The sequence below is a fragment of the Sylvia atricapilla genome, chromosome 8 (assembly GCF_009819655.1).
Source record: "Sylvia atricapilla isolate bSylAtr1 chromosome 8, bSylAtr1.pri, whole genome shotgun sequence".
Classification (NCBI taxonomy): Eukaryota; Metazoa; Chordata; class Aves; order Passeriformes; family Sylviidae; genus Sylvia; species Sylvia atricapilla.
This window is the reverse complement of record NC_089147.1, coordinates 20717422-20744033: the sequence shown is the minus strand read 5'-3', so window position 1 is coordinate 20744033 and position 26612 is coordinate 20717422. Positions and strand designations below refer to the sequence as shown.

Genomic DNA, 26612 nt, shown 5'->3' with positions numbered 1-26612 from the left:
CCTGAGCTCTCAGCTCCTGCAGCCAGTGCACATGCATTAGCCTTATCCAATGGACTAATGCTGTGAAGGGGGACTCTCAGCCCTCCATGTATCTCAGCACAGGCAAAGGTCTATGCAGCTCTCCAGGTGCTCCCTGCCTAGAGCCCCCCAGATAGACCTACAGCAGTTCCTGTGAGCTCAGTGGGACTGCTGCACCTGCCTGAGACATGGGGGGAGCTAACCTCAGTGGGTTTTCATCCCCTTGTAGCCAGGCTGCCACCAAGACCACACTAGCATGTTTAAAACTAGCTCCAGCAAATAGGCACAACACTGAAATTACTTACAGAATTGCCTGCTGTAGAAAGTTCTACTCAAATAATCAGCAGGGGATACAGCCTCCCGCGGCAAACTGCATTCAGTTTTTTACCAAAGTTTAAAGATCCATCAAAAAGAGAAGACACAGAGAGACAGTCAACATATTATCAGACACCTAGACAGTTTGGATTGAAGAGGCACAGAGAAGCCATGTTCTTAGAAAAGGAACTATCTCTAGAATAATGCATAACAGAATATAAAGCCAGGCCCCTTATTTCCTCTCATGGCTGAGAACAACAAGGACAGATGGTACTCAATGAAAACAAAAGGCAGTTAATTCAGGAACCATAAAAAGAAATTATGTGCTATGGAGAATAAAATTATAATGGTTTTCATTGCCAGAAAATACTGGGATTGAGAGCTTACTTGGATTAAAACCAAAAGATTTAAACATTTACATGGAAGATGAAGGCTGGTTACATTAAATAGTATTTAAAAGTTAGGGATATAAACTCTTATATTTCAGGAAAAAAAGAATGAAAAGAGGATAGTGCACAGTGTTTGTACAACACTTAGAGGATGAAGTATTTGTACTTCCATTTTTAATGATGACAATAGTAATGCAAGTAATTAATTTAAATGGGTTAAGAACAAAATTCCCCAAAAGGAAAGGTTGTTAAAGGTTGTTCAGCACAACTCACACATACTATCTTTTGAAACATCTGCTGCTGTCCAATATTATAAAATACAGTCCTGCTGCTCATCCAACCAGGCAAGTAAGCCTCAGTGGCAAAGCAGGAGTTTGGTTTGGGCCACAGTCCCAGGTTAGTTAAACTGTGAAGAGCAACAGCTGTATCCTGAAACAGGCCAGGTCAATGTAGGAGAGTATTGACAGGCTTGCCTACAGCAGCAGTAAGGTGTAAACACAGGCAAAGGAGATTGGATACTTCCTTCCCTCCTCCTGGCTCATGTAGGACTTGAAGGGTGTTAATTACAACGATTCTCACAGCTTTCATAGTGACAAATCTAGGAGAAAGAAATATTTTTAAGAAGAACATGGGAATTTCAGAAGACAATGCCAGGCTTGCATCTCACTTGTGTAACATGGTAATTTATGCTAACTCCTGAGTGGCCACTCGCTAAATTGGCTTAGGGAAATAGTGTCATCCTTTAGGTGTTTCTATGCCTATTGGGGTTACAGGTATAAACTGAAAGATCAAATCAGGTTAAACTAAAGACGTGACAGCACCCAAGGCACAGAAACTCCATTTGAACTCCTGTAGCATGCTGGCTCAGGGGACTAAAGGTAAAAGTCAAATCCCTCCATGTTTCCCAAACAGGTACTGCTCCTGTCAGTGTAGAAATTGGCATTTAATCCCCCACAAGATGAGAGGTCTGTGACATAATTGCCCTCGGTCCTCTTGGCATTTTAATTCCTGTGAGATAAGGAGCAGTCTGCAGCTTGCATTTTAGAGACTCTGCCAGGAGCCATAGGACAAGACGGCCAGCATGGAGCCAAGCACAGTGCTGCCAATGGATCAAGTCTGGCATTTTAAACAGGGTTATCAGCACAAAGCCGTGCTGAAGACATTCAGCACCTTGAGAAGAGGCACAAATGGATCAGGTTTGTCTCAAAGGCCAGTTTGCAGGGGTCCTGACACTGCATGTTTTAAAGATTCCGATAATTCTTTGTTAAAGTAAAGTTTGCAAGCAGAATTTAGAACAGTTGATTGCAGCACTGCTAGCCCAACTATCCTATAATACTTAGAAAGGGTAAATGAAACTTTAGTTTAGCCTCCACACACAAAAATCAGCCACCTAGTCAGGTCAGCACTTCTATATTAAGCTAATTTATAGAAGACAAATGAAAGCTTTAGGCAATCATTACTTCTTGAACCCAAGGCAATTTCTAGGATTCTGTCACCACATGCCCTGTAATATGACATGGCTAATCCACAGACTGTGCTCTGCCTTCTGTTCTCACACTGGTAATACCCAGATACTGAACACCTCAGTGCCCTGAGTGCAAGCCTTCCAGACAGCAGGTCAGTGCCTGACCCAGTTACTGCCTACCCAAAACATACACATCTGGCATGAGTTCCACATGTCCCATCCTGTATTAATCCTCCACAGTCATGCCCTTGGTTACACATCAAAGCTGTTTGCTCCTGCTCCTGGACAGACCTGTCTTCTCTCTGCCTTATCTGTACACAGTGAGAAGATGCTGACTGCACAACTGTTAAGGCACTTAGCCCTTCTGTCTGCTTATACTTTTTTACTACTCAAGAATAATACATTAACTTTAAAAAGTGCATAAGGCATAAGAGGGAACTCTGTTCATTTGTTTGGATGAGACAGAAGGAAGAAATCATAATATTCAGTAACCCCTGCTTCCTCTCAGCATTGTATCTGTTCAGGCTGAGAACTGAGCTTGATGACAGTGCTTGCATACCCTCAAGTTAAGCCAGTTTACTCCCACTGAGAGGAATGAAAAGAGAAAGAGTGCAAAGAAGAAAAAAATAGGAAGCATGGCCCAGAGGTTTCAAGAATGACACACTTCACAAAAGCGGGAAGCTGCTTTGCAGTGCACTTACTGTTTTTCACAAGGAGTGAGTAATTTGCCTGAGAAGTATCTATACCCCAGGAGTAATTCCATATTTCATGGAAAACTGTGAACGCAGAGATATTAAAGACTAGCAGTACAAACAAAGGGCAGCTAATCACTATGATGAATAAGGGACCAGTAGGAAGTCCCCACAGTGCTGTTAAATCATGATTCAACACCTGAATGTTTGACATTAACATTACATTTGGATTTAAAGAAAAATAACATGTCTATTCAGCCACTTGAGGTAAGATTTTTAAGTTCTTCATGAGGGCAAGAAAGCTACTGCCTCTCACATCAACAACTGATTGTAGAAGATGCTACTTTAAAGAAACAAAAAAAGCCCAACCACACACACGAACTACTATAGCAAAAAAGCAGCAATAAAACTATTTCTGGCAGCTGGAAATGCATGACAGAGGATTACAGCAGGAGGGACAAGCATCTCAGTCCAGGCAGACACTTAAAACAGATCCTATGGGAGCAGACCTACTATTCAGAAGAGAAAAGGTTCCCCCTAGAGACATAACAGGGAAGCTAAAAAACCCAACTGTTGGCCTGTTCCTCAGCTCAGGTCAAATCTTCTGATTCCTGGAACTGAAGACAGGTGTTATGAAAAAACATCTGAAGATTTCCACTATGCCAGCACCTGGTGCCATCTTCCAAGCATTTCACCTCTCCTTGCAGCATGTTTCAACTGTCCAAATATCCAACCATGAATCAATGTGCAGCAGTAGGTATCTCTCTACTTGTACCATTTCTTTGTGCCAGGGCAAAGGAATAAGTGTGATTGCATTAAAGGATTCAGATATTTAGAGCAATGTATACTGATCATTGTTACCATTGTGCACCTGCTTTCTCTGCTTACAGATTACAGACTAAAGTGAAACCAAAGACTTTAAAGAATCAGTCATAACCGTTTTCCTTCCAGTTCTACGTTAAAGTCTTTTGCCAGTGTCCAATGACAAAATCCATCTCCAACAGTCACAGACCAGAAGCCACAGCCTTCTGCTGCTGCAGGGCAAAGGGACCATATGCTGAAATTCCTAGAGCTCAGTCATTTTCATCTTAGCTTGGTCACTTTCTTGATCCAGGGTACGAATTTGCTGACCTTTGTGTACACACCGGGCGAATCCTTCCGACCACAGCCATAGCCCCAGGAAGTGATGCCCAAAATGATCCAGCGTCCATTTGGTCTCTGACACATGAGTGGCCCTCCACTGTCACCCTGACAGCTGTCCACCCGTTTATCTTCAGAGAGGTTCCCAGCACAAATCATGCGGTTGGTGAACTTCCGCCCGTAACGGGCCTCACAGTCTTCCCGTGGGAGAAGGGGCACCACCCCCTGCAGCAAAGTTCTGGAATAGGACTTCCCTGGAAAAAAACAGACCAGCCAGACTGATTCACATACAGGCAACAGTAGTGACCTGATGCAACAGTGCTCCCTCCCAAAACCTACACTTATACATTTCTCGTCAAGTCTGCAGTACAGAAATAGGCTGAGCTCAGCACCTCTGAACCACAAGAACTTCAGAAAAGTGATGTCAAGCCAGACCACAAAAATAGAGCTGTAAGATCAAAGATGTGGGGAAGAGGGTTATAGAAAAATGTTAGATCAAAGGATGAGTCTTACTCCTGGTTCTGTCAGCAAGTAACTTGAACCTTGTTTAATTTATCTCACCTCTCCAAATCTCCACTTCCTCCTCAGTAAAACAAGGACATGTTTTCTCAAGAGAATAAATGCAGTACTATCTGTTAAGTGCTCAATCCTCAGAGAAGATATTTCAATCCTTAGAAGATGTTTCAGAGGCATTCAAATATTATTCAAAAGGAATTCACTTCATCTTTGGCCAGGCTTGAGCCTATTTGATCAAATCTCTTTATTACCCCAGGGTTACTCAGAACATAAAGCCAATGTGCTATATTAGAGTATGACCTTTCTGTGCCCAAGGTTTATGTAAGTTCACAAGGTAGTAGGTAACTGCTCCTCATTGAGAAAGCTGTGTTTGGTGCGTGGGAAGGATTCTAGCCACTAAGCTCCAGTACAGCTTAAGATAGTTACATGGCTAAGTTGTTCCTTGATCCATCCTAAACATCCTGAAGTGACACGTGTAACTGGCACAACTGATTCCAAAGGCAAATACTTGCAATTAAAAAGCTGCAGCAATAGGTAGGGAAACAGCTGAGAAGCATGGGCAGGTCCAAAATCAACAGATGAGCTCCTGGGGCTTTTGGCAGGAAGTCTTCCTAAACATATGGCTTTTCTCCAGTCATAGCAGCCCTAGAAAGGCCTCCATGCTCTGTTTTACCTAGGAAGCTTCACAGCAATATGCTCAAAGAGGACAGGTCCAGGCTGTCTTGAACCCAGGGCAGAAACCACACTCAGAGTCCATCTGTCCTTGTAGAAATACATGGGGAAATTAAGCAAGGTAGTCCAAGAGAGATTTCTCTCTAAGGGCTTGTTCTCCTTCTAAGCCCTCACTTCACCATGACGGTATCATGAAGAAGGCAGAGTCATGGAAACATGGGGGCCTCCCACGGGCTTGGTAGAGCAGTTCTGCACAGGCTCCCTTAGGGGTCTGCTAACATGTGCAGAAATGAGAAGAAAGAGGACTGCGGGCAGCATTGGTCTCTCCTACAGCTTCAGAGGGATGCTATGGAAACAAAAGCTTTCACCAATATTGAGCAGACTCAACAAGCCTCAAAATCAGATGAAAACACAATAGCACAAACCCCACCTCATCTCCCTGTTCCTTAGCACTATGTGCTGGCACAGACAGTGGGAGCAGAGAGAGCATAGCCTTGAGTTGACATAAATGAATGGCCCACATAGGCTTCTGAAGGCAGACTCCCTCACCTCTTGCCTCTCAAAACTCCACCACTCACCTGTGTCTCCCCAGCCAGAGATGATGCAGGCTTGCCTGTTGATGTCAGACCTCTCTCTCCTGTCAGGCAGGCAGACAGGCAGAACATGATGATTGAAGGAGAGACAGTGCCCTTCTCTGCCCCGCATCCGGACCAGGGCGATGTCATTGTCATTGCTGCCAGCCCAGTAGTTCCTGTGGAGGACAATCCGCTCCACAGGCAGCTCCCTCTCAAACTCATCCTTCACACCTGTGTGGTAATCACCCACTCGCAGGAGGTAGCGCCGCACATCAACACCAAACCTGGAGAAAAGCAGACTCAAGATCTCAATTCCCCTACTAAGAGGAAAGCAGACTCACACAAGTCTCAGTTGCTATGAGACTGAACCACCTCCTCACACCACACAGGTAAAACAGTTCCAGCTGCAGGACAGAGGGACCTCTTTAGCAGGTATGATCGTGCCAGCTGCTGTGGATTTGGTGTCCCAAATCGCTGTCTACCATGCACCAGACCTCTTTTTCCTATAAAAACGATTGTTATAATTGCAACAGCCTTGTGAACTGACTTGTTCACAGTTCCTTAAAGCACTTAAAATTCCAGAATGTTGGCTTCCTTTACGCAGTAAAGCCTCAGAGTTAAGAGGCCAGATGTAAGCAGTGAAGGAAAAAGCAAGTTTATACTGAGTCATCCCCATAAGCACTCCCAAGATCACACACATCATAACCTCAAGGTCTTGGTTTAGAAACATTGCTCATGTGGCTCCACTGGGCTAGGAGGATAAACTTGTATGAGGTTATCTTGTCCATCGTTGAGTATCCCTAGGGGCTCCCCACTCCCAAACACACCTTTTGAAGCAGTGGGCTGCAGTCACCACCCAGCAGCTGCTGATCAGTGTTGCTCCACACAGCAGACGAGTATCTCGACGAAAACCCTTCAGCCGCAGTGAGGCCTGCCATGGCCAACTGCCTCTGAAGAAGAAACAGAGGAATAAGAGGTGTCACACACATGGGAGCCAGTTTCCTCTTTTCCCATCCAGTCTGTCTCATCTGGCCTCAGCTGGCATGCTTTCTTCCCTAGATAGCACACTGGTTCAAACCAAGTTCAAAAGTCACAAGTGAAAGTGCATTAATGTGGTCAGCATCTGCCAGGCTATTTCCAGAGCCTGAAGGAAAGCTGGAACAAGTCTAGCTCTCTCAGCAATTACAGGGTAGTACCTCAGAGACTTGTTTCCACCTATGATCCTTTTCTTGCGACGGTGAAGCAGACGCATCCCACACAAACCAGACTCTGGACCTGCATGGCAAAGTTAGAGCAGTTGGGTAGGGACCTTCACCTTAGGTATCAGCATTGCTGTTACAGAGCCAAATACCATTCACCACCTCTGAGGGCATTAATCCTCAAGGTAATCAACTGTTGTGTTGTGCCTATGAAATTCATAGAACATTTGATCCCATAGGTTTCCTTAATTTCACTGGAGGTTCTTACCTGAAGTCTCTGTAGTCTTATGCCAGGAGTGGGACCTATACTTATACCTCCTCAGTACTCTAAACCCCAAAGGTTGCTTATGGTTACTGTTCTAAGGAAGGGTATGGTGACTTGGCTGTGGGGAAATTCTGTAGGCTTAAAGGCCTGACATGGGTGGAGCTCCTCAGACTAATTTGGAACACTCTGTGCTGCTAAGAAGATACACTGAAAACAATAAAAGTGTAGGAGGTGCAGGACAGGACATGCTTATTTTGTAGGTGAAATTTCAACCAAAGACAATAATGACAGGGAAAAACCACAAAAGTATGCAGAGATCCTACAACCAGAGCTCCAAATTCCTGCATAGAAAAAATGGGAATGTCACCTGTTCTCCTGATATCTGAGACCTTTTCTTCCACATAGTCACAGATCACCCCAGCATCCTCACTGTGCCAGCAGCTGTGAATCCTGGTGTCAGGCGTGGCACATTGCCCCAGGGTGTGCTCCATGCCACTGCATTCTACATTGTCCAGATGGATGGGCCCATGGCCTTCGCCAAAATAAGCCATTGCTCTGGCTTTTGCTGTACCACTGCAATTAGAGAGATGGTGACAAATCTACGGTGAGCAGGAGCCAAGTGAACCTGAGGCACCAGTGCATTTTAAGTGGAATAATATTTATGTGTCACTCCACACACAGACAGTACAGTGAGAAGAGCAACCTACTCCCTCAGGCGTATGTGGGTGTGCCAAAACTAAAACTAAGCCCCCAGAAACAAGTCCAGAAGTGCTCCTGAGAGGTGTCTCCATCTGTAAGCCACAGCTCTTACCTGAATCCCAGTTGCCTGCAAACCACTGCGGCATCTCTGTCTGTCCAGTCATCGTCACAGACACTGCCCCACTGCCCATGCAGCAGCACCTCAACCCGGCCCTCCTTGGTGCTTTCTCCATCCACCAGCCTCACGGGAGGCCCTGCAATAGAAAACGCATGGGCTGCTGCAAGCAAAAACACCAGAGGGGTCAGGTGTCCAAAACTTGGCTTCTACAGAAAAAAGATGAATCCCTGACATTAGTAAGCTTAAAACAAAAAGAGAAAAAAAAAAAAAAAAAGACAGTAAAGAAAGAAGTATGTCTTTATGAAGACATTTTACCTCTGTGCTGAATCAGAAGACTATATACATACAAATTTATTTAATACATACTGGAAATCATCAGTGGACCATACTCTGAAAGCTGAGTAAAGAGGAGAACAAGAACAGAAAGAAAGTTATTAACTCCTGAGCCAAAAGTTAGACAAGCTTAAACATGCCTGGGAAAAAAAAATCCATTGAACTGTAAAACTATTAATGATTCTAAGCAAGAGAAGAGTTTTACATCCAGGAAAGACAAAAATGTTCGATGCCAACTATTTCAGTAACACATGTTTGACAAACTGGAAAGTCTCCTGTAGTAAGGAAAGGGGAGGGTATCAGACATTATAAAAATGAGGAAATTATGCTGATTTGAAATACTTTCATAATTTTAATTAGAAGTGTGCCATTCACACAAGGGAGTGCAAACAACAACCCCTTGCATCTGAAGTCCTCCTGTTTTGGCAAGGTGTAGCACAAATGTAACCACACCGAAGTTTCCTAAAAGGTCTAGTTAAAGGGTTCCCTTGAGCAATGGCACACTAAGGCAGCCAACTGTTCCTAAGCCCCTCAGGTTTGTTTCACAGACTGTCAATACAACTCTCTCCAGTTTCCACTTATCTGCTGGTCTGATAGATCTGGTGGACCCACAGATTTGTGGTTCTGCCCCAATTCAGCCAGGGCTCATTCCACCTCAAAAAGCAGACCCCTTGTTGAAACAGGACAGGGAAAACTCCCACATCTGCCAGAGCTTCCAAGGGAACAGACCAGAAGGTGAAACTTCCCCACCATTCAGGGCAAGAGCAAGGTGAGTTACCCAGGCTGCCATCCATGACCGTGTTGCTTTCTGGGGAACAGCGGACTCCCAGATCCTCAGCATGGGAGCAGTCATGCTGCCCCCAGTTGCTGTGGGGACAGTCCAGGAGAGACATCTCTGTCCCCACACATGCCACATCATCCAGTAAGATGAAGCCTTGGCCAGCACCATAGTCTCCTTCAGAGGCCAGGGCAGCAGGACCACTAGAGGAAGGAAACAGAAAATAACATTAAAACTCTAAATGCCACAGAGGGACCCAAGCTCAGATCCAAAGAGAAACTCCCCTGCTCAACTATGGTACTAGTGGCCTCCTGACCTAAACTACTCAGTGGACATACAGGGTGGCAAGCAACACCTCACATCTTGCCAGCTTCAGTTTTCAGGGAGGCCTCCTCAGACCAGTCCGTTTTCTAGTGTCTGGTCAAAGGCACAGGGGGCCAGCAGAGGCTGTTTTTCAGATATGGCAGGTACATCAATTTGAGGAAGGGCTGGCAGAGAAGGCATCAAAAATGTCGACATTTAAGTAATTCTACTTCTTTTTATAGGAAACAGCTACCTGGAACTGAATTGCAGAAAGCGGGAAAGTTTTAGGCACTTGAAGAGATGACAAACACAGTATGGAGCTGAACTCAAAGGGAAGAATTTACTTTAGTCTTTTTTCATCTATAAAGTTGAAATTTTAGGAGATCCTAATCATGTTTGAAAAATCCACAAAATCCCATTTTACTAGCTCAAAGGTAATAGTATCCTGATTTTAAATCTTTCCCAAACTCCTACCTGAAGGGATGACAGCTCAGCATTGGCCTGAAAATCCCTATTACTACTCTGTTTTGCCCTGATGGTCTTTGTTCAGCTACTGAAGGTGATATATGTGGAGCAGAGAGGTGATATCCTTTTACTGACAGAGCAGAAGTGACATGTGCAAATTTAAGGACCTTTAAAGAAAATTTTCTGACTTTGCTGAGGGGTTCATAAGGGCAGTATTAAGCCCGTTATCTGCTTTCAAAACAGGCTGAGGCAAGAGATAATAGATTTATTTTTGCGCCTTGGAAAGGATGTGGATACCCATTAATCTTTCCTTAATAAGTTGTATAATGGTAATAAGCCTTCTAACAAAGACAGCATTGAAGGATTAAGGTCCGGCCTATCCCAGTGAAGCGTGCTGGAATCTAATCCTTGAAATTAGGAAGCAGAGACACTGCACACTCTCAGTCCTACCTGAAGCCCAGCTGCCTGCAGACCACCTGGGCACCGAGGTCTGTCCAGCCATCATCGCACACTGTGCCCCAGTCTCCGTTGTAATAAACTTCCACCCTGCCTTCGCTGGGGCTGCGGCCGCCAGCCAGACGGACGGTGCCCTCTGCAAGGGGTGGGACAAGGAAAGGGCAGCACTCAGCAGGGGAGAAAACAGCCTGTGCACCGCTGACAGGTCTTTGTACTGCCCACCAGTGAAAGAAACAAAAGACACAGATGTCTGTGGGTACTCAAAATACAAATGTTCATTGCTTCCAAACACACCCATCAGTCAGGAGAGGATTCACTTCAGCCTTTTCACACCACCTGAGCAAAACCATGGAAACACCAAGTCTGCCTCTGATCCATTCCCTTACTCTGTGCCTCCACATCTGGCAGCCCTTGTGGGAGCCATACATGGAAGCTGTGCAGGATTCTGAACAAGGGGGTTACCTGCTGAGCAAGCCAAGTAATGTGGGAGTAAGACCAACCGCATCTGACTGGCAGAGCTGTACATCTGTACCTGTGAAAGGGTCACAGGAGACCCCAGCGTCTTCAATGTGGTCACAGTTTTGCTGTCCCCAGTCACTCTTCTTGCACTGATCAAGGGACAGTTCATTCCCTGAGCACTGCACTTCATCCAGCAGGATTGGGCCAGATCCCTGCCCGTAGTGAGCCCATGACAAGGCTTTTGGAGTCCCACTGTAAATATTACAGATGTGTATGCTCAGTAAGGAAGGCAACAGTCTTGTGTCCTCAGATTCTGCCTTGTACAGGGACTCTCATATGCTGGGTCACTGTCCTGTCATAGATTATATCTATTTTGGACACAGTGGAGTTGCCAACTTTTAATTGAAATATGTTATTGGAAAGTTTGCAATGAGCCCTTCCAGCTAATAACAAAAATGTTACTAAAACACAAGCCGTTCAGCCACATAGGGACTTCTGCAGACAGTGATGTAACATCAGTCTCAGAATCTCATAACAGGCAAAACTCCTAAAGATTGAGGGATCTCAAATTTGAACAATCTGTTTTAAATAATGCTGTACTGATGTGAGTTTCAAGAATGTTCAGTATACAACAGCTCCCATGCTAAGCACTGAATGGCACACAGGAGAATGAGGTGGTCCCTCTTGCTTTCCTGTCTGAAGAGGATAAGGGCAGCCAGTGAAACCAGAGGTGTTTAAACTTAACCAAGTAAGCAACTGCAGTTCACATATGGAAATCACCATGACAAACTGTCATTGAGGCTAACAAGATTTGTATTAGGATGTATGCAAAAATTATGAACAGGGATCAACACAAACAATCCTTAGACAGGAATCTACCTTTTTTTTACACAGCACAAACCCATAAAATTGACAAGAATGGGGTACAAAATCCCTTCATAGGATGATCAGTCCAGAATTATGTTTCCCAGGGTTTCTGTATCTCTCCTATAGGAAGAGCTGGTAGTAGAGTGAAGGGACATGCTCTCATATTCTTCATTCTGCCTACTTGTATTACTACTCCATGACATACAGCAAGGAAATTACCTGAGTCCCAGCTGTCTACAGACTACTTCAGCATCCCGGTCGTCCCACTGGTCATCACAGATGGTTCCCCACTTGCCGTCATGGTAAACCTCCACTCGCCCTTCAAAGCTCTCCTTCCCCCCAACTATTCGCAGTGGGGCACCTACACCTGTGCTTTGAGAAAGGGAAAGAGAGCACAACAGAACGAGACAGAGACAAAGCATATCCAGCAGTTCAGGGTGTAGAACCATTCTCTAGCCAGAGGAGCTCTCGTGATGCTCTCTTACCACATCCTCCTCTCTAGACCCCCCACAAGCACCCATGATTTCAGCCCCCACAGTGGGGTATTGCTGGTCCAGAGACGGCCCTTTAACTGGCTGCTGCGGTGACCAGTTTTCTGCCTGCAGACAAAAACCTGGATCCATAAAAAGGGGATGTGGTCATAAGCATCAGCCATCTTTCAATGATTGAGATCTGTCCCTGGAGATTTACCTTCTGGAGGAACACAAGTTACCACGGCACCCCCCTGGTTACAAGCTCCTGACATAGCTTCCTGATAGCCACACTGCAGCAGGGCTTCCTCATCCCCATGGCAGTTTGCTGACTGCAGGTGCAGGGGAACAGGCCATGGTCCAGGATGACTCTTCTTCCCAGCTGTGCCGATCTCACTGGTACAGAGGAGGAAACAGAGCAATGAAATGCCACAGCACAGCTTGACTTAAAAGTTCCCTCAGTTGTTGTAACTCCCCAGTCCAGTTGTGACATTTCACATCCCAGTGTGCCCAATTAACTAAAGTGCATAAAGGGGTGACCATTAACAGCCTAATGGGAAAGCACAAGCAAGCACAAAGCACTTCCTAATCCTTTTGTGTGCCTACCTACTGCAGAGGAGTTGGTGTAGCCAGAAATGGCACTCTCATTTGAAAGCAAGGAACAAATCCATCAATAAACTCAAGTACCAAACTATCTGAATCACCTTCCTTCTCTGTGGACCTTATCTGCTTGCTATTTGGAAGTTTGAATGTTCAAATCCCAGATACCCAAAGAGAGTTCATACTCCTAAAATTTCTATTAAATCACTATAATAGCTCCAGCTGATGATCATAAAAAGGAAATGTGATCTCACAGCTCACTTTTCACAGCCTGGAGCATGAAGCAGAAACTATTGTTTAAAAAAATTCTGGCAAATGCTGATTGGGTTGGGGGTAGCCACAGAAAGAAAACAGTACAAAAGGACCCTGATAAGTGGGAAATTAGCTCGCAAAACAAACCCCTTTCTGCCAGCCAACACACTGTGCCAGAGGGACTGTAACCACAGAGGCTGCTCCTTCAAAAGCCACACAAGCATGTTCCTCTCACAACCAGACTGAGGTTCCCACCTGAGACCTAGTTGCCTGCAGACAACACTGGCATCCCAGTCAGTCCAGTGGTCAGCACAGATGGTACCCCAGAGTCCATTGAAGTACAGCTCCACACTACTGTCTTCAGCCAACCGAACAGCACCTTCCAAAAGAGAAAAAAAAAAACAACCAAAAACCAGCTGCTATCTGCTGATAGAAGTTTCAGACCAGCAAGTCTTGGACTTGCATGTAGCTGAGCTGAGCTATACTTGGCTTCTTTCATCCCTGTTTTGCCTATGCATAAAGTGATGTGCATGAATGAGTGTGGGATGTGGCACCTTCCCAGGCCCAGCAATGGTTGCTTGGGAAGATGGTTGGTGTTATGGTCTTTTCAAATCCATGGTAATACCAGCAGGAAATCAGGCTTCTGTCAAAGCTCCTGGATCCTCCTTCTGTGGAATGAGGATGATTTTACATGCTATCTTGAAAGAGTGTATGAAAATGGCAAGCTGCCTAATTACTTCTGACACTCCACTGATCTATTTCCATCAGTCACTTCACCTGCATGACTCTGTTGCTAGTGAGATATTCAGTAACAGCAGCTCAATCCTCTTTACTTTCTCTAAGAGAAGTGTGTGCTGGTGTAAATGCCCTTTCAATTCACACCCCACCAAAAGTTTTAGCACTGTTTAGAAAGCACATCTCACTCAGTTATGTACTTGCAGGAGGACACACCTGTCTGAAATACCTCAGTGCAGGCACACAACACCACTACACTTACATATTTTCCTTTAATGAAGTCATCTTTGAAAGGAGTAAGGGAAAAGACTGTCAAGTCATTTATTGAACTGGTGTTTCAACTGTTCTGCAAAATGCAGGGAAAGCAGGGAAGTTCAGAAAACAGGACATTTTCAGAAATGCTTCACAGCAGCCAATGAGAGAAAGCTCAGCTCCTTGCTTGCCTCAAAGTAAGCAGCAGTTCTTGTGCCAGCACTGAGGAAGTTTAACACAAGCCTATGACCTGCCCTGCCACAGAAGATTCTTTTCTTGTTATATTTGAACTGCTACACTTACATGAGGAATGCTCTGATATGGACCCTAAAGGAGCAGAAGTGGGTTGTTTTTTACATAACTAAACCTGTTTTCAAAGTGACATAAGTTAGCAGTAGAAAAAAAAAGTCTGCTTGTATGAGAATAAAACATCTATACAAGGCATTACAGCTACAGCAGCTTAAATCCACCCCCTACTATATACAGATGTTCTTCTCCCACACAGGCTAGCCTCTAGTATTAATCATTTCAACAATTTGGAACAGTCTTTGTATTGTGCTTCTTTCACAGGGTGTTCCAGCTGCCACTTGCAAGTCTGTGCAGCACACATTTGTGGCTTGAGCCCTGAGGCAGCGCAGCCCTTACCTTGGTTGCAGTCACAGTTGGCCCAGCCGATGGCCCCCGACACAAGCCTGTAGAAGCACCAGGGCGTTGTTCCCCCGTCTGGGTTCCTGCAGTAGTTGTGGTCCCCCAGGCCACGGTCTGGGTACTGCTGAACATAATCAGGGAACTCTGCCCAGTTGAGACACTGTGCCCCGGCCTCGGTGACCGCCAGAGAGCCATTGTAGTAGCCGAGGGGTCCCACAGCACACACACCAGCCGCTGGGCACAGGAAGGGAGGGTTAGCATCCCCTACGGCACATCGAAACTCGGACAACATGGGAGACACCAGCTGGTTCTGAGCCACCCCTTGTGTCTGCAGCCTCAACTGCTGTGTGCTTGATTCCCACTCGATCAGCCTTCAACGTGCTGCTCAAAGAATATTCACAATACCCACTGCCTAAACCATGAATTGATCTGAAGCAATGAACTGCCCAGATAGACCTTTGAAAAGTGTTAACTTGGGGCCCAAACATGACAATTTGAACTGCACATGCAATACGTGTACTCACTTTGGAGCAGCACTGTACAAACAGGAAGGTGGGAAATGACATTATTTCATTGCATATATGTTCCCTATACCCATCAGCAGATCACCTGGTTTATCTGAACTTGCTAATATAGTGGAAGGGAAAGAGAATTAATTTTGGAGGGAAGTGCAGGGGCCCATGTGAAATATCCAATGTAAAAATACCCTATAATTAATTTATTATTAATTAATAATTAAAATCCTTAACAAAATGAGAAAACTCTCCATTCACGATGACCCTGAAATAACAAAGTGGGGAAAAGCTGCCAGGTTTTGTGAGCTTTATAGAGTCCATAACATGGGAAGAGTAGACTGAGAAAGGGACAACATTTACAGCTCTATTCACTAAGTAAACAAAAAAGAAGCCAACACTTTCTGACAACCCTTCTGCACGTGGGGCAAAGATCAAGGGTACAAAGAAACTTTGCATCGTGTCATTTGTGTTCTAGCCACTGCCAGGCCCAGAGGGGATAAGTGACAGCTGGAGGCTGAATGCAAGGTACAAAAATGAGAAGCAGTTGAAAGTCAGTGTCTGGAAAACAAATCATATGCATGGCATCACCTGGGACCCTCAGAGAGGCTATCAGAGAATTCGGTAGTTACTAGAGCAGAGGAAAGCATGCAAAAAACCCCAAAAACCCACCAAAAAAACCCCAAAAACCAATGCAGAGAAAGAGATTAAAAGAAAAGAACATGTGGGAGGAGCAGGGAGCTCCTGCAAGAGCATTCAACATGAAGAAACAGAAGTAGTCTGGCCATGCTGGAGATAAGTAGGCACTGGGGCAAGAGAAAAGATTGAAGAAGTGATGAAAAGAAAGGAAGAAAGCCAGGTAGCAGTGGTTCATCATGCCTATGGTCTCAGATCACCACTGCAGGAAAAAGTCTGCCCAATGACGAATTAATAACTTCTTGTTCTTACCTGCACTCTGCAAATGGTTTTGGTTGGGCTTGGATCCCAGGAAGGCCTGGGAAAAGAAACAGAGCAAAAGCAGAGAGATGATTATCCAATGAAATAAACATGGGCATGTCCTAAAAGCAGCTGAGCTTTAGGCAAACACACCCTAGTAACCAGCCTCTTCCCTGGTCTCCCCATTGCTCCTCTTCAAATACAAACATAGATCTGTCCACTAGCAACAAAAAGAATAATTACTGGCCTGCAGAGATCTACCCTTGATCTAAGCACTACATTACAGGGCTCTGCTCTTGTTTCTTTCCCAGCAGAGTTGGAAGTCTGAGTGAGATGCCTATGGAAAGGAAATCTAGAAGAAAACCATTATTATCAGTAAGAAAAATAATAACTACTCATTCTGTCCCTGTTTTATATGGCAAGTCATCTACAGCCACAGCAGCAGAGATTTATTTACTTGAATGACAGGATGATGTCCCAGAACACCTGTTAAAATGGTAATAAACATCCATGGATAAAGTGAGAAACTTCCAAGGAAGAAAATCCAAGGTTTTTTGAGGATTTGGTTTTTAATTCTTGAAAATATGATATGGCCTATGGGGTTGTTATCCAAATGGGGTTAAATAGCTAAAACCAAAAAATATGAAACAAAGTCCTCAGAATTCTAGCACCCTATCTGGCCCCAAAACTGCAATTCCTCTTACAGGCAGTGTTTTTTGTGGTTGTAACTTGACTACAGGCTGAGAGATAGAGATCTCCACTCAACACCACTACATGGTGTGGAAGCAAGTGCAAGACCTTCAGAGATTCAGAGTGAAAAGAAGAAACTGTACATGCTTCTACTAGCTCCTTGTAGTTTAATTAGTTTCAAAATATTCCAAATGAACATTTCTAATACTTTTATATGAACAAAGAGATGTAATTCACATAGCAGAGATGTGCAGCTAAAGAATACTGGCTATTGGTAATGGTTGTGGTTTTCTTCAAAGTGCAGTAATTTTGCCTCTCAGTTTCACCTCTTCCTGGAAAATGGGAAAAGCTAAATTTGGAATTAAACCAAATCCAGTTCTGGAATAAGCAGAGGTAATTCCCACAGAAACGTGACAAGAACAACACATACTCATGTCAGATATAATTTTCAAATCAAGCTTATGAATACAGTCCACAAGGTGCTGACAACCATGGCCAAGCTCCAGTGTCACCCTCCAGAAGTCAGAATGGGATGCTGCATATGGAAGATGAATTCCTGACATGGTTCAGAAGTAGCAGATCAGATCTCAGGGGCATATGCACAAAGGGACACACAGATAAACTTTTCAGGCAGAAATCCATCCATCTGCATGTATCAGGCTGTTGCAAGCCCACATATGGGTTTCTGGACCAACAACGCTGAAGGACTTACCTGAGGATCTCAAAGCTCTTTGCAGAGAGTAGAAAGTGAGCTAAGCTGTACCTGTGTGACTGCACCACAGTGCAGGTCCCTCAATCCCTAGCTTTCAGTGTACACCTGCAGACACATGGGAGCCTGCTGGTGATAGAAAGGTGGGTCAGACGAATAACAGGATATAGAGGAGAGACTGAACCCACTCTTCTTGGAGTGGGACCATAAACAAAAGTACTGCAGTCCAAGTAATAAGCTTCCCTTCTAACGAAAGATTAGTTGCTGCCAGTTTCTGTAGCAGCTTCCAAAATAACCCAATGCTGACCATCACCACCAATTAAATTCAGTGCAAATAGCCTATGCTGCAGGCATTGCCCCAGCTCTGTGCAGCTATAAAGCATCTGTCCACAACACCAAGAGGGACAATCAGCAAAGAGCAGAAACAAAGGATCTCTCCTGGCAGGGTCACTGCAGTGCCTCAGAAACACTGGAAACCCAAGCCAAAGCATCTGCAAGCCCTTGTGCATCCGGCTTTCCTGGTTTGTTTCTTTTCCTGAATTTGTATGCACAATGCAACAAATCTCTCCCCAAGCCCCCAGTCCTACCCAGAGACCACAACTGCCTAAATGCTCGAGAAAACATTCAAGTAATAACAAGATCCATTTACAGTGAGGATATTAAAAGAACCACGTGACTTCTTACCAGCAGATAGAAAAATGATCTTTTCTTACCGCCACACATCTGAGACAGGATAGCAGACTTGAGAGCTCTACCAGGAGCCCGAGTATTTTGGAGATTTCCATCCCTCGTGTGCAGAAGGTTCTTCAAGCATCACATTCTCGTTCAGCTACCAGGGTCTGCTTTCCCACGCTAGCCGCTCCGCACTGGAGGGAGCGGGGTAACACTTCCATTTCTACGCAGGGAAAGAGAGGTGAGGAAAGGGATCAAAGTTCCCACCAGCATCTTAGAATTTCACTTTGCCCTTCCTCTCCGCATCTCTTCTTGATTCTTCTCTTCAGAAAGGGTTAGAAGAGAGGAGAGAAATAGGGGAATAGAACGCGCCCCCGAATTTCTCTAGCACATCCGAAGACGGGCGGAGGCGAGCACAAGCGGCACAGCCTCAGCCCGCTGCTCGCCCCGCTGTCCCCTCCTCTGCACAGCCTCCGCCGTGCTCCAGGTACGCGCTGCTGCCGGCGCCAGCCTCCGCCTCCCCGCCCCTTCTGCCCAGCGGCGGGGCAGCCGCCCGCTCCTCTGCTCTCCTCTCTCCTGCAATGCTCCTGCCCCGGCTGCCTTTTATTCCTCTTCCCAAGGCACAGAGCCTGCAGCACGGCGAGGAGCTGGGGCTGTCCTTATTGCAAAGCCCACAGCAACAACTGGGAAAGGCAACGGCGTGTGCGCGCACATTTGCCAGAGATTAGACTTCTTGGAAGGAATCTGGACTTTATCCCCCCCACCGCTGCCTCCTCGATTAGCAGCTTGCAGCTTCCCGAGGTCAGCTCCCCTCAGCTTTGAACCCAGGTAAATGGGACCCAGAAAACTTTGTTAAGCAGCTTCCAGATCTCCCCCGGAAAAGCCCACAGGTGGCACAGCCCTCTCCAGGGTGTCTTGCCCCATTTTCAGCCCTGTATCTTGCCCCCATGGGTATTGCCACCAGAGAACTTCGCCATCAAGCGTCTCCTTGACCTTGGCCTACATTTTCCCTCAGTCGGCCAGGATGCTTTCCAGAGGGTTAATTATTATTATATTACTATGAATAACCCCATCCCATGGGAGTTTTTAGTGTTTTCAGCTTGCTGGTCCTTCATATGAATTAGGGTTCAAGGCTACAAGCTTTAAACACTATTAAATTTAAGAAGGCGGTCGGTTCATTTGAAACTGTTCAGTCTTGGCAATCTTTTTTACAGGTTCCTTGTGCTGCTTCTCAGCTCAGTCTAATGGGCATTTTCTATACTTGTATTCTGATTTTGGACCAATGAACTCATGGTATTCTACAGCATGAACATGAAGGTCACCTTAAGAAATGAGCTCACTTCTGGCCAAGTCTGCCGAGTAGCACTTCCAAAGACACCTTCAGCATAAAAACAATGAGCAGGCTGCTAAAAATCTACTGATTTGACAAAAAGCCTCCTTTTTTCCTGCCTTCACTTTTGCCCATTACTCACTTCATGTGACAGTTTTGTGTTGCCTCATCCTCACTCATCAAAGGCAAGGAAATTTCCCTAGATGTTGGATCTTTTACAGGAGTTGCTAAGTGGCAGAAGGATGCTGTTTCTGGAGTGGATTTGGCCAAGAATTACACTCAGTTAATTAGGAGCAAATCTCCTATATCCTCATAGTCAGGGAGGCGGACCATCAGGGCAGCAGGGGATGGAAACAGCTTAGATGCTACATCACACTGTAACTCTCAGGCAGCAGTAGCACAAAGGAGCAGAACAAAATAAAAATATGGGACTGTGTTACAATTTAGAACCACTTACTCCACTGAACACACAAGGAAAGGATATACTGGAAACAGGAACAGAAATTCTATTAGCATTCAGAAAAATTAGCTCCTTACTAGAGGATGTTGATGCTCATTCAGAACTCTGTCCCATGAGACACTGCCTGTTCAGGCCTCTGATGCACAGGGTTTCACACCTCTAGCAGAAGCCTGCATTGGATTTCTCTCATGGTACCTTTCTAAGTTGCCTCCCTCTCAAGCCAAAGTTTTCCTAAATAAAGTGATTTAACAGATAAAATAATTTTAAAGGAAACATAGACCAGTACACCAGAAGCAATAGAAATCCAAGCCTGTATTCACTTTCTGGAAGAACGATGAACTGGGAAGATACAGTGGGTTTTGCAGTTGTCTCCTGTCTGGCAGGTCCTGTTTTCGAACTATTTCCTTCTTACCAACACTACTCTGTTTTTCTCACAGATGTAATGACATTCCCTGAAGGAAGTGGATCTCAGATTTTCAAAAGCTTATTGTGACTACTCTCCAAGGCGGAGAGGAAGACCTGAAAGGGAATTATACCAACGTAACTATGGCAGTTTTGATCAGAAATGTATCTACAGATAAGGTAAAATATCCTGAACTTTCTTGTATGGAAAAATTTCTAGTTGTAAATTTCTAAATATGCCATTTAACAGTAGTCACCTTCTCACCTTGATATATGCATAGTTCTATTACAGTGTCTAGGATTCTTTACAGAATCTGTCTTGATTTTGCCAGATTTTTCTGTATTGACCCTTCTGAACAAGAAATGCAATCTTCTAAAATGTCCCTGGCTCTCTGGAATTCAACCTATTTCTCCTGAACTGGCAGGACAACTATTCATCAGGACCAGCTGAAATATTAATGCTAGCTCCACAGTGAACACCTAAAGGGAACAGTTAACAGCAACCATTCACAGAGCTGGTATAACAGTCAAGCTATAAGGTACAGGAATAAGATCAAGGAATTCCAGCAGATCTGCTTAAATCCTGTAAATCCGACTTAGGAGAGTAGAACAGCTAGTCAGCTTTTGTTTAATTCTTTTCTCACCACGCAATCACATACAGGTCTCTGCAGCAATGTTCTTAACCAGCATGCTCAACACCAGAACAGAGTTTTCTTTACCTGCCAGCAACAGGATTATGGAGTGGTACAAACCCCAGCTCAGAAAGAACAGTGCCCTTCGCTGTGGGTACACCCAGGAACTATTAATTGAGTGATCCTCAGTATGAGCATGTCACAGAATGCATTTAAACATCCAATATAAGCTTAATGGTGAGGTACAGGAAAATGGCCAGCAGCTCAAATTGCCAAGGACAATCAGTAACTGGAGGGTTTTTGGTTACAACAAAAGAAGCAAAAGAATTGCTCAAGTATTTTTAAAGTAAGCACTGTAAAATCTGGGTGCACCTGAAAAGCATTGTTTGCTTCCTCTCAATAAATAAAGGGATTAGAAAACCTTAGCATAGTAATTTCAAGCTTACAGTAGACATATAAAAGGTTAGACCATACCTCAAACAACTGAATTTGTGAAGCTCACCATGAAGCAGTATAATGCAAAAATAGCTGTTCAGATTAGTGGGAGCTGGAGCTCTGCAAAATTTCACAAGTAAAAATAGAAAAAGGTATTAAGTGTCTCTGTTACAGCCTCTTATGTAAGACTGTTCCTCACAGACACTAGTATTTGGTACATTCAGCAGAGGTGCTATCATAAGAGATACGTAACTACTTCTTTTCCAAATCTGAACATGAATAAAAATCATCATCAACAGTGTTGAATCAGTTTCTGACTCCCAATCCCCCAGAAACGAAGGAACATCAAGTAGCATTCCTTTTCACAGTGTCTTCTGGACAGAAAATGCAAAACATCACAGAACCAAAGTGTTTTCCCAAACTCAGAAGTGGATATAGTGTTCTTACTGACTCACAGTCCTCTGAAAGACCCAATTATACCACAATAGCAACGAAAGAATAAGCTACCCTGTGGATAATCCACTAATGAGCCACTGTAATTAACAGCTAAGCAAACGTTGGTTCAGTAACTTGAAAGCCTTCACCTGTCCAAAATTTTTGTGATGAACAGGTATCAGCCTGGAGTTCCAGAGGACTCAGCTCCAGCAAACTCGACAGCCACCTGTGGGTAATCACACAGTATGTATGTACCTGACTCTCCTTTTGTTCTACTTTTTTGCACACCTGAAAGAATTACCATATAAATGGGTATAACATTAGTTCTCTGAGACACTGCATTTCCCCCAGCAATTAGGTACTGGCCCCAAGAACCTGCATGTAGTTTTGTGGTAGTCCTGGAAACCACCCTCCCTCCCCCCACAAAAAATAATTACACTATTTCAATTATCAGTCCGTGCTTGAACTTCCGCCCTTGTAGTTTTTTTTAACCAAAGAACAATGAAACATTTTGTTGTAGATTATGAGTTGCCCAAGTCAAACACCAATCTTGCTTTATTGCAGTACAGACAAAATAATCAAACTTAAGTGGCACCATACCTGCAAATCAGAGGGTCCAAATCACAAACTTCCATGTTAAAATTGTGTTTGATACTTACCAATGTATTATGTATTAACAAGGTATTTTTCTGGAGATTTTTTCTATTTTCTACAGCCTTTTTTTACAGCAGTGGAAATTTAAAAAATTTCAAGAGGCACCAGATTGTGTATACACCCATGTAAGCCTATGAGCCATCAATTACTACCATCATTACTATCAGTTTGAACTTGCCTCAGTGTTTGAGCCAAAACACTTTCTGATAGCAGCTCTAGAGCTGGGCAAGAAGCTTGCATGTGAAGAAGTCATCCCCTATTAGGAAATGCATATACATGTAAGCCTAAGTGGTTTTATTTAAGAGTGAGGACCTGAGTAGGCTAGTTGAAGACCACAGTGCAGAAATCCTAACACTGCAAGACCCAAGAGTCTCATGAACAAAATCAGCTGATACTCAAGATGAGTGGTTTTTGCTCTGAAATCAAAAGCAGGGTCAAGATCCACACACCACTTGACATCAAAAATCACTCAACTTGACTTTCTTCTTTTTTGACCACGACCCAAACTTTAATTGTCCACAGTCCCTTTTGTAAAGTACATTATACATAATGTGTCATCTGAGGAAACCTCTTCAGGAGCTTGTTCACTTTGCTTGAAGGCAAGTTTCCCCTGGATGACAGGATGTCCTTGTTTTGATCCTTGCGCTCCTTCTGAAAGAGAAAAAAACTCCTGAAAATATTTACTACTCTTCATTTGCAGAGCTGATGCTCCTTCCCAGAAACTACTACAAATTGTATGGGGATGCTTCTTTCAGAATACTATTTCTTTAAGGAATACTTACCATAGCACTTGGGTCAATAATCACAAGCTGATGACCTTTAAGTGATGCAATTAATGACTGACATCTTGTGAAGATTATATCCTTCCATATTCTTAGTTAATGATGATATAAACTTCTGGTAACAACACAGATTTTTTTCTTCTTTTTACTTTCTGTTATTTTTAGATCTCTTTGATTCTTTGTCATCTACCAAATAAACTGTGGATAATTTTTCACTTATGCTGTCAAACAGTAACAGTAAATAACTATTTAAATGATGACACTGTTACTCAAAGAAAATGGAAACCTGAAGCCAGCTTAAGCACAAGTTTAGTACATATACTTACCTTTAGTCTAATTTGAAAATTATTTTATCTCAAGCTTATTATATAGTATTATTATAAGATGTTAATATATACTATATAATCAGAAACCTCTAATTTTCAAACAGTATGAAATTTATTTTTCAAAAATGTCTAGCCTTCAAAGTCAGGAACAGGTTGGAAAAGACCTCCAAGATCATTCATTCCAACATTTGACCAACGGCCACTTTGCCAACTAGACATGTCCAGTCATTTCCTGAAGGCCACCAGGGACGGTGACTCCACCACCTCCCAGGCCAGCCTGTTCCAATGCTCCAGGGCCCTGTCAGTGAAAAAGCTCTTCCTGATTTCCAGCCCGAACCTCCCCTGGCACAGCTCAAGGCCATTCCTCTTGTCACATCACCAGTTGCCTGGGAGAAGGGGCTGACCCCCTCCCGGCTACACCTTCCTTCCAGGTAGTTGTAAAGAGCAACAAGGTCTGCCCTGAGCCTCTTCTCCAGACTAAACCACCCCAGCTCCCTCAGCCCCTCCTTGCTGGAGCCTCTACATGCTTCACCAGCTTCACTGCCCTTAGTTGCTCAAATGGGTCACAATCAAATTGTTCAGAGAACATTATTCTAACTGGCACACAGAAGATGACTGGAGGCTTCCTCCTTTCCTACTACTAGCCTTTAAGAACACAAAAGAGGCCTGAATTACTTCTGCCTTTGCCACGCAGTCATAGAACATCCTGATCTCTTCGGCACAAGGTGCGTCCTTGAAGTCATTCTGTTTCCAGCAGGCCATCATTACTGACATCTCCGTAATGCACGTCGCCTCTAGAAGGGAAACACACAACCACAAAGCTCAGGTGTTTGGGATTTCATGCCAACAACCTCCACAGCACGTAAATTTCCAAAGTGTAAGACGGGGTAGAGGCAGGTGAGAAAATACATAACTAAAGAGCCGAGCTTTGCTTTGCGCAGAGAAGTTGTTGCTAACAGAAAGCAAACCGCTGCAGCCACCCAGCACCTGACTGAAGTTTTAAGGTAAAGGCAATGCTATGACGCGACGCGTCTGACTCACACACGAGGCGAGCAGAGTCGCAGTGCGAGAAGCGATCCTTCCCACAGAACCCGCGCGCGAACTCCATGGCGCACCCCGGCCCCTGCCGTCTTGCCCTGCGGAGCACAGCAGCGCGGCCCTTCCCTTCACCACCGCCAGCTCACCTGTCGACTGCTCCCGCCGGTTCGCCACCTTATCGGCCAGAGCCAGCGTCCGGGGCGGGCGGAGCACCGGGGGCCGCTTCTTGTTCCGCCACTGCCCGGACACCCAGCGCGTCACCCAGGCGGGGTAAGCGGGCGCCGCCATGGCCGAGCGCGGGGCCCGGGGGGCGGGGCCGGCGCGGGGAGCCGCCCGCCGCCAGCGCAGGGATTGGCCGTGGGGACGGAGTCACGCCCACAGCTTCCGCAGTGGGCGGGGCCGCGCCGACACCGCCCCGGCAGCCTCCGTCCGGAAACCGCCGCCGCGGACACAGGAGCCGAGGGGCAAACGCTTCAGCTGGAGCCGCCGGAACCGCGAGTGTTTCACGTAATTCAGACGGAATGAACGGAATCCCAGAATGGGGAGGCTGGAAAGGACCACAGTGGGTCGTGTGGTCCAACCTCCCTGCTCAAGCCGGGTCCCAGAGCACAGGATTGCATCCAGACGCTTATGGAATGTCTCCAACGGGGGAGACTGCACGGCCTCTCTGCGCTGTTCCAGTGCTCGGTCACCTGCACAGTAAAGTCGTTCCTCATGTTCAGGTGGATCCTTCAGTTTCTCCTCGTTGCCTCTTGTCCTATTGCGCAGCTCCACAGAGGAGCCTGGATCCCTCCATCCTTTTGACGCTCTCCCCTCAGATTCTATAGACATGGATGAGGTCCCTCTCTCTTGCCTCAAGTTCTTCTGCAACTGTATGGAAACTCTTCTTGGTGCCTCAAACTCACATCACTTAGCTCTCAGCCCCTCATTTCTCTCTGTTACATTACAGCTGGATCTCCCCTGCATTGTTCCTACTTCCAAGATGATACTGAAACTGCTGCTTCCAAAATGTTCTCTCAGCCTCATACTCGGTAGGAAAAACCCTCTTGTTCCCAGAAGTTTCTTCCCTAGGTCCTCGAAGTCCTCAACTCCTCTGGCAGGTTCCGGAGTGCTTATGTCCTCAGCAGAAAAAAGCAGGCAATACTGAAGGCACAGGAACGTTCCAAGGGCTGGGATACAAACAGGTCTCTTGCACAGCAGGAGGGACAAGGTAGATGCAGAAAACTGAGGAGTTAGACCCCGAACACTGGGGAAACAAAGCACTCAGGTCTTTGTTGTGGAGCAGTTCCTGAATATGCCATTTTACCACTGTATCAGGAACAGCTGGACCTCTGACCATATACAGAAGACTAAATCAAAAATGCTTTTCTTCCCAATTATTTCCCCCCACCGCATAGGACACCGATTTGGACTAAGATATATTCAACCTCCTAGACATAAACGCCGAAGCACTCCTGTTTGCCTAGTCAAGGAAGTTAAAAAGACTTTAGAAATTACTGTTTACTTGAGGTAAACATCACCAGACCTATATCACAATATTCTTAATATGGTTACTAGAATTCACTGCATCTGCTGACAGTAAATCCTGATATATCCAATTCTATAATTATTTTTGTGTTACTCTTAGAATAGTATATACTTAGAGTCCAAATTAAAGAGTATGAGAAGACATGTTCAAGTAAACAAAAGAATTTTTTTAGCTCTCTTCTGGGAGTAAATTTTCATCTCTTAAGGTCCAAATTCAAACACTTTGTGGAATTTCTGAAACATTTTGGTAAGCAGATGCTTCTCTATTTCCATTTTTTCCAGAAAGACAGGAAACAAGCTATCCTTTGAGTTTGACTACCAGTAGAGAAGAAAATAGACTGATATCTTCAAATTAGGCCAGAGGGCTTGCACTGTGCAACTCTGAACAATG

The 26612-nt window shown here is 44.9% G+C and overlaps 2 protein-coding genes across 2 annotated transcripts; both read right to left on the bottom strand.

The window, feature by feature from the left end:
* Nucleotides 1-3085: 3085 nt before the first annotated feature.
* Nucleotides 3086-18496, bottom strand: LOC136364263 (neurotrypsin-like). The gene is made up of 15 exons (XM_066324064.1): nucleotides 18242-18496; nucleotides 16142-16187; nucleotides 14679-14915; nucleotides 13302-13425; nucleotides 12415-12590; nucleotides 11944-12091; nucleotides 10931-11109; nucleotides 10393-10534; nucleotides 9175-9377; nucleotides 8058-8199; nucleotides 7614-7819; nucleotides 6979-7057; nucleotides 6610-6732; nucleotides 5786-6066; nucleotides 3086-4273 (listed from the first exon to the last, which is right to left on the bottom strand). The coding sequence occupies exons 1-15, from the start codon at nucleotides 18311-18313 to the stop codon at nucleotides 3963-3965; spliced, it is 2469 nt and encodes an 822-aa protein (XP_066180161.1). The 5' UTR covers nucleotides 18314-18496; the 3' UTR covers nucleotides 3086-3962.
* A 4531-nt stretch (nucleotides 18497-23027) lies between these two features.
* Nucleotides 23028-25024, bottom strand: CHCHD1 (coiled-coil-helix-coiled-coil-helix domain containing 1). The gene is made up of 3 exons (XM_066324041.1): nucleotides 24841-25024; nucleotides 24332-24450; nucleotides 23028-23199 (listed from the first exon to the last, which is right to left on the bottom strand). The coding sequence occupies exons 1-3, from the start codon at nucleotides 24980-24982 to the stop codon at nucleotides 23089-23091; spliced, it is 372 nt and encodes a 123-aa protein (XP_066180138.1). The 5' UTR covers nucleotides 24983-25024; the 3' UTR covers nucleotides 23028-23088.
* Nucleotides 25025-26612: the final 1588 nt, after the last annotated feature.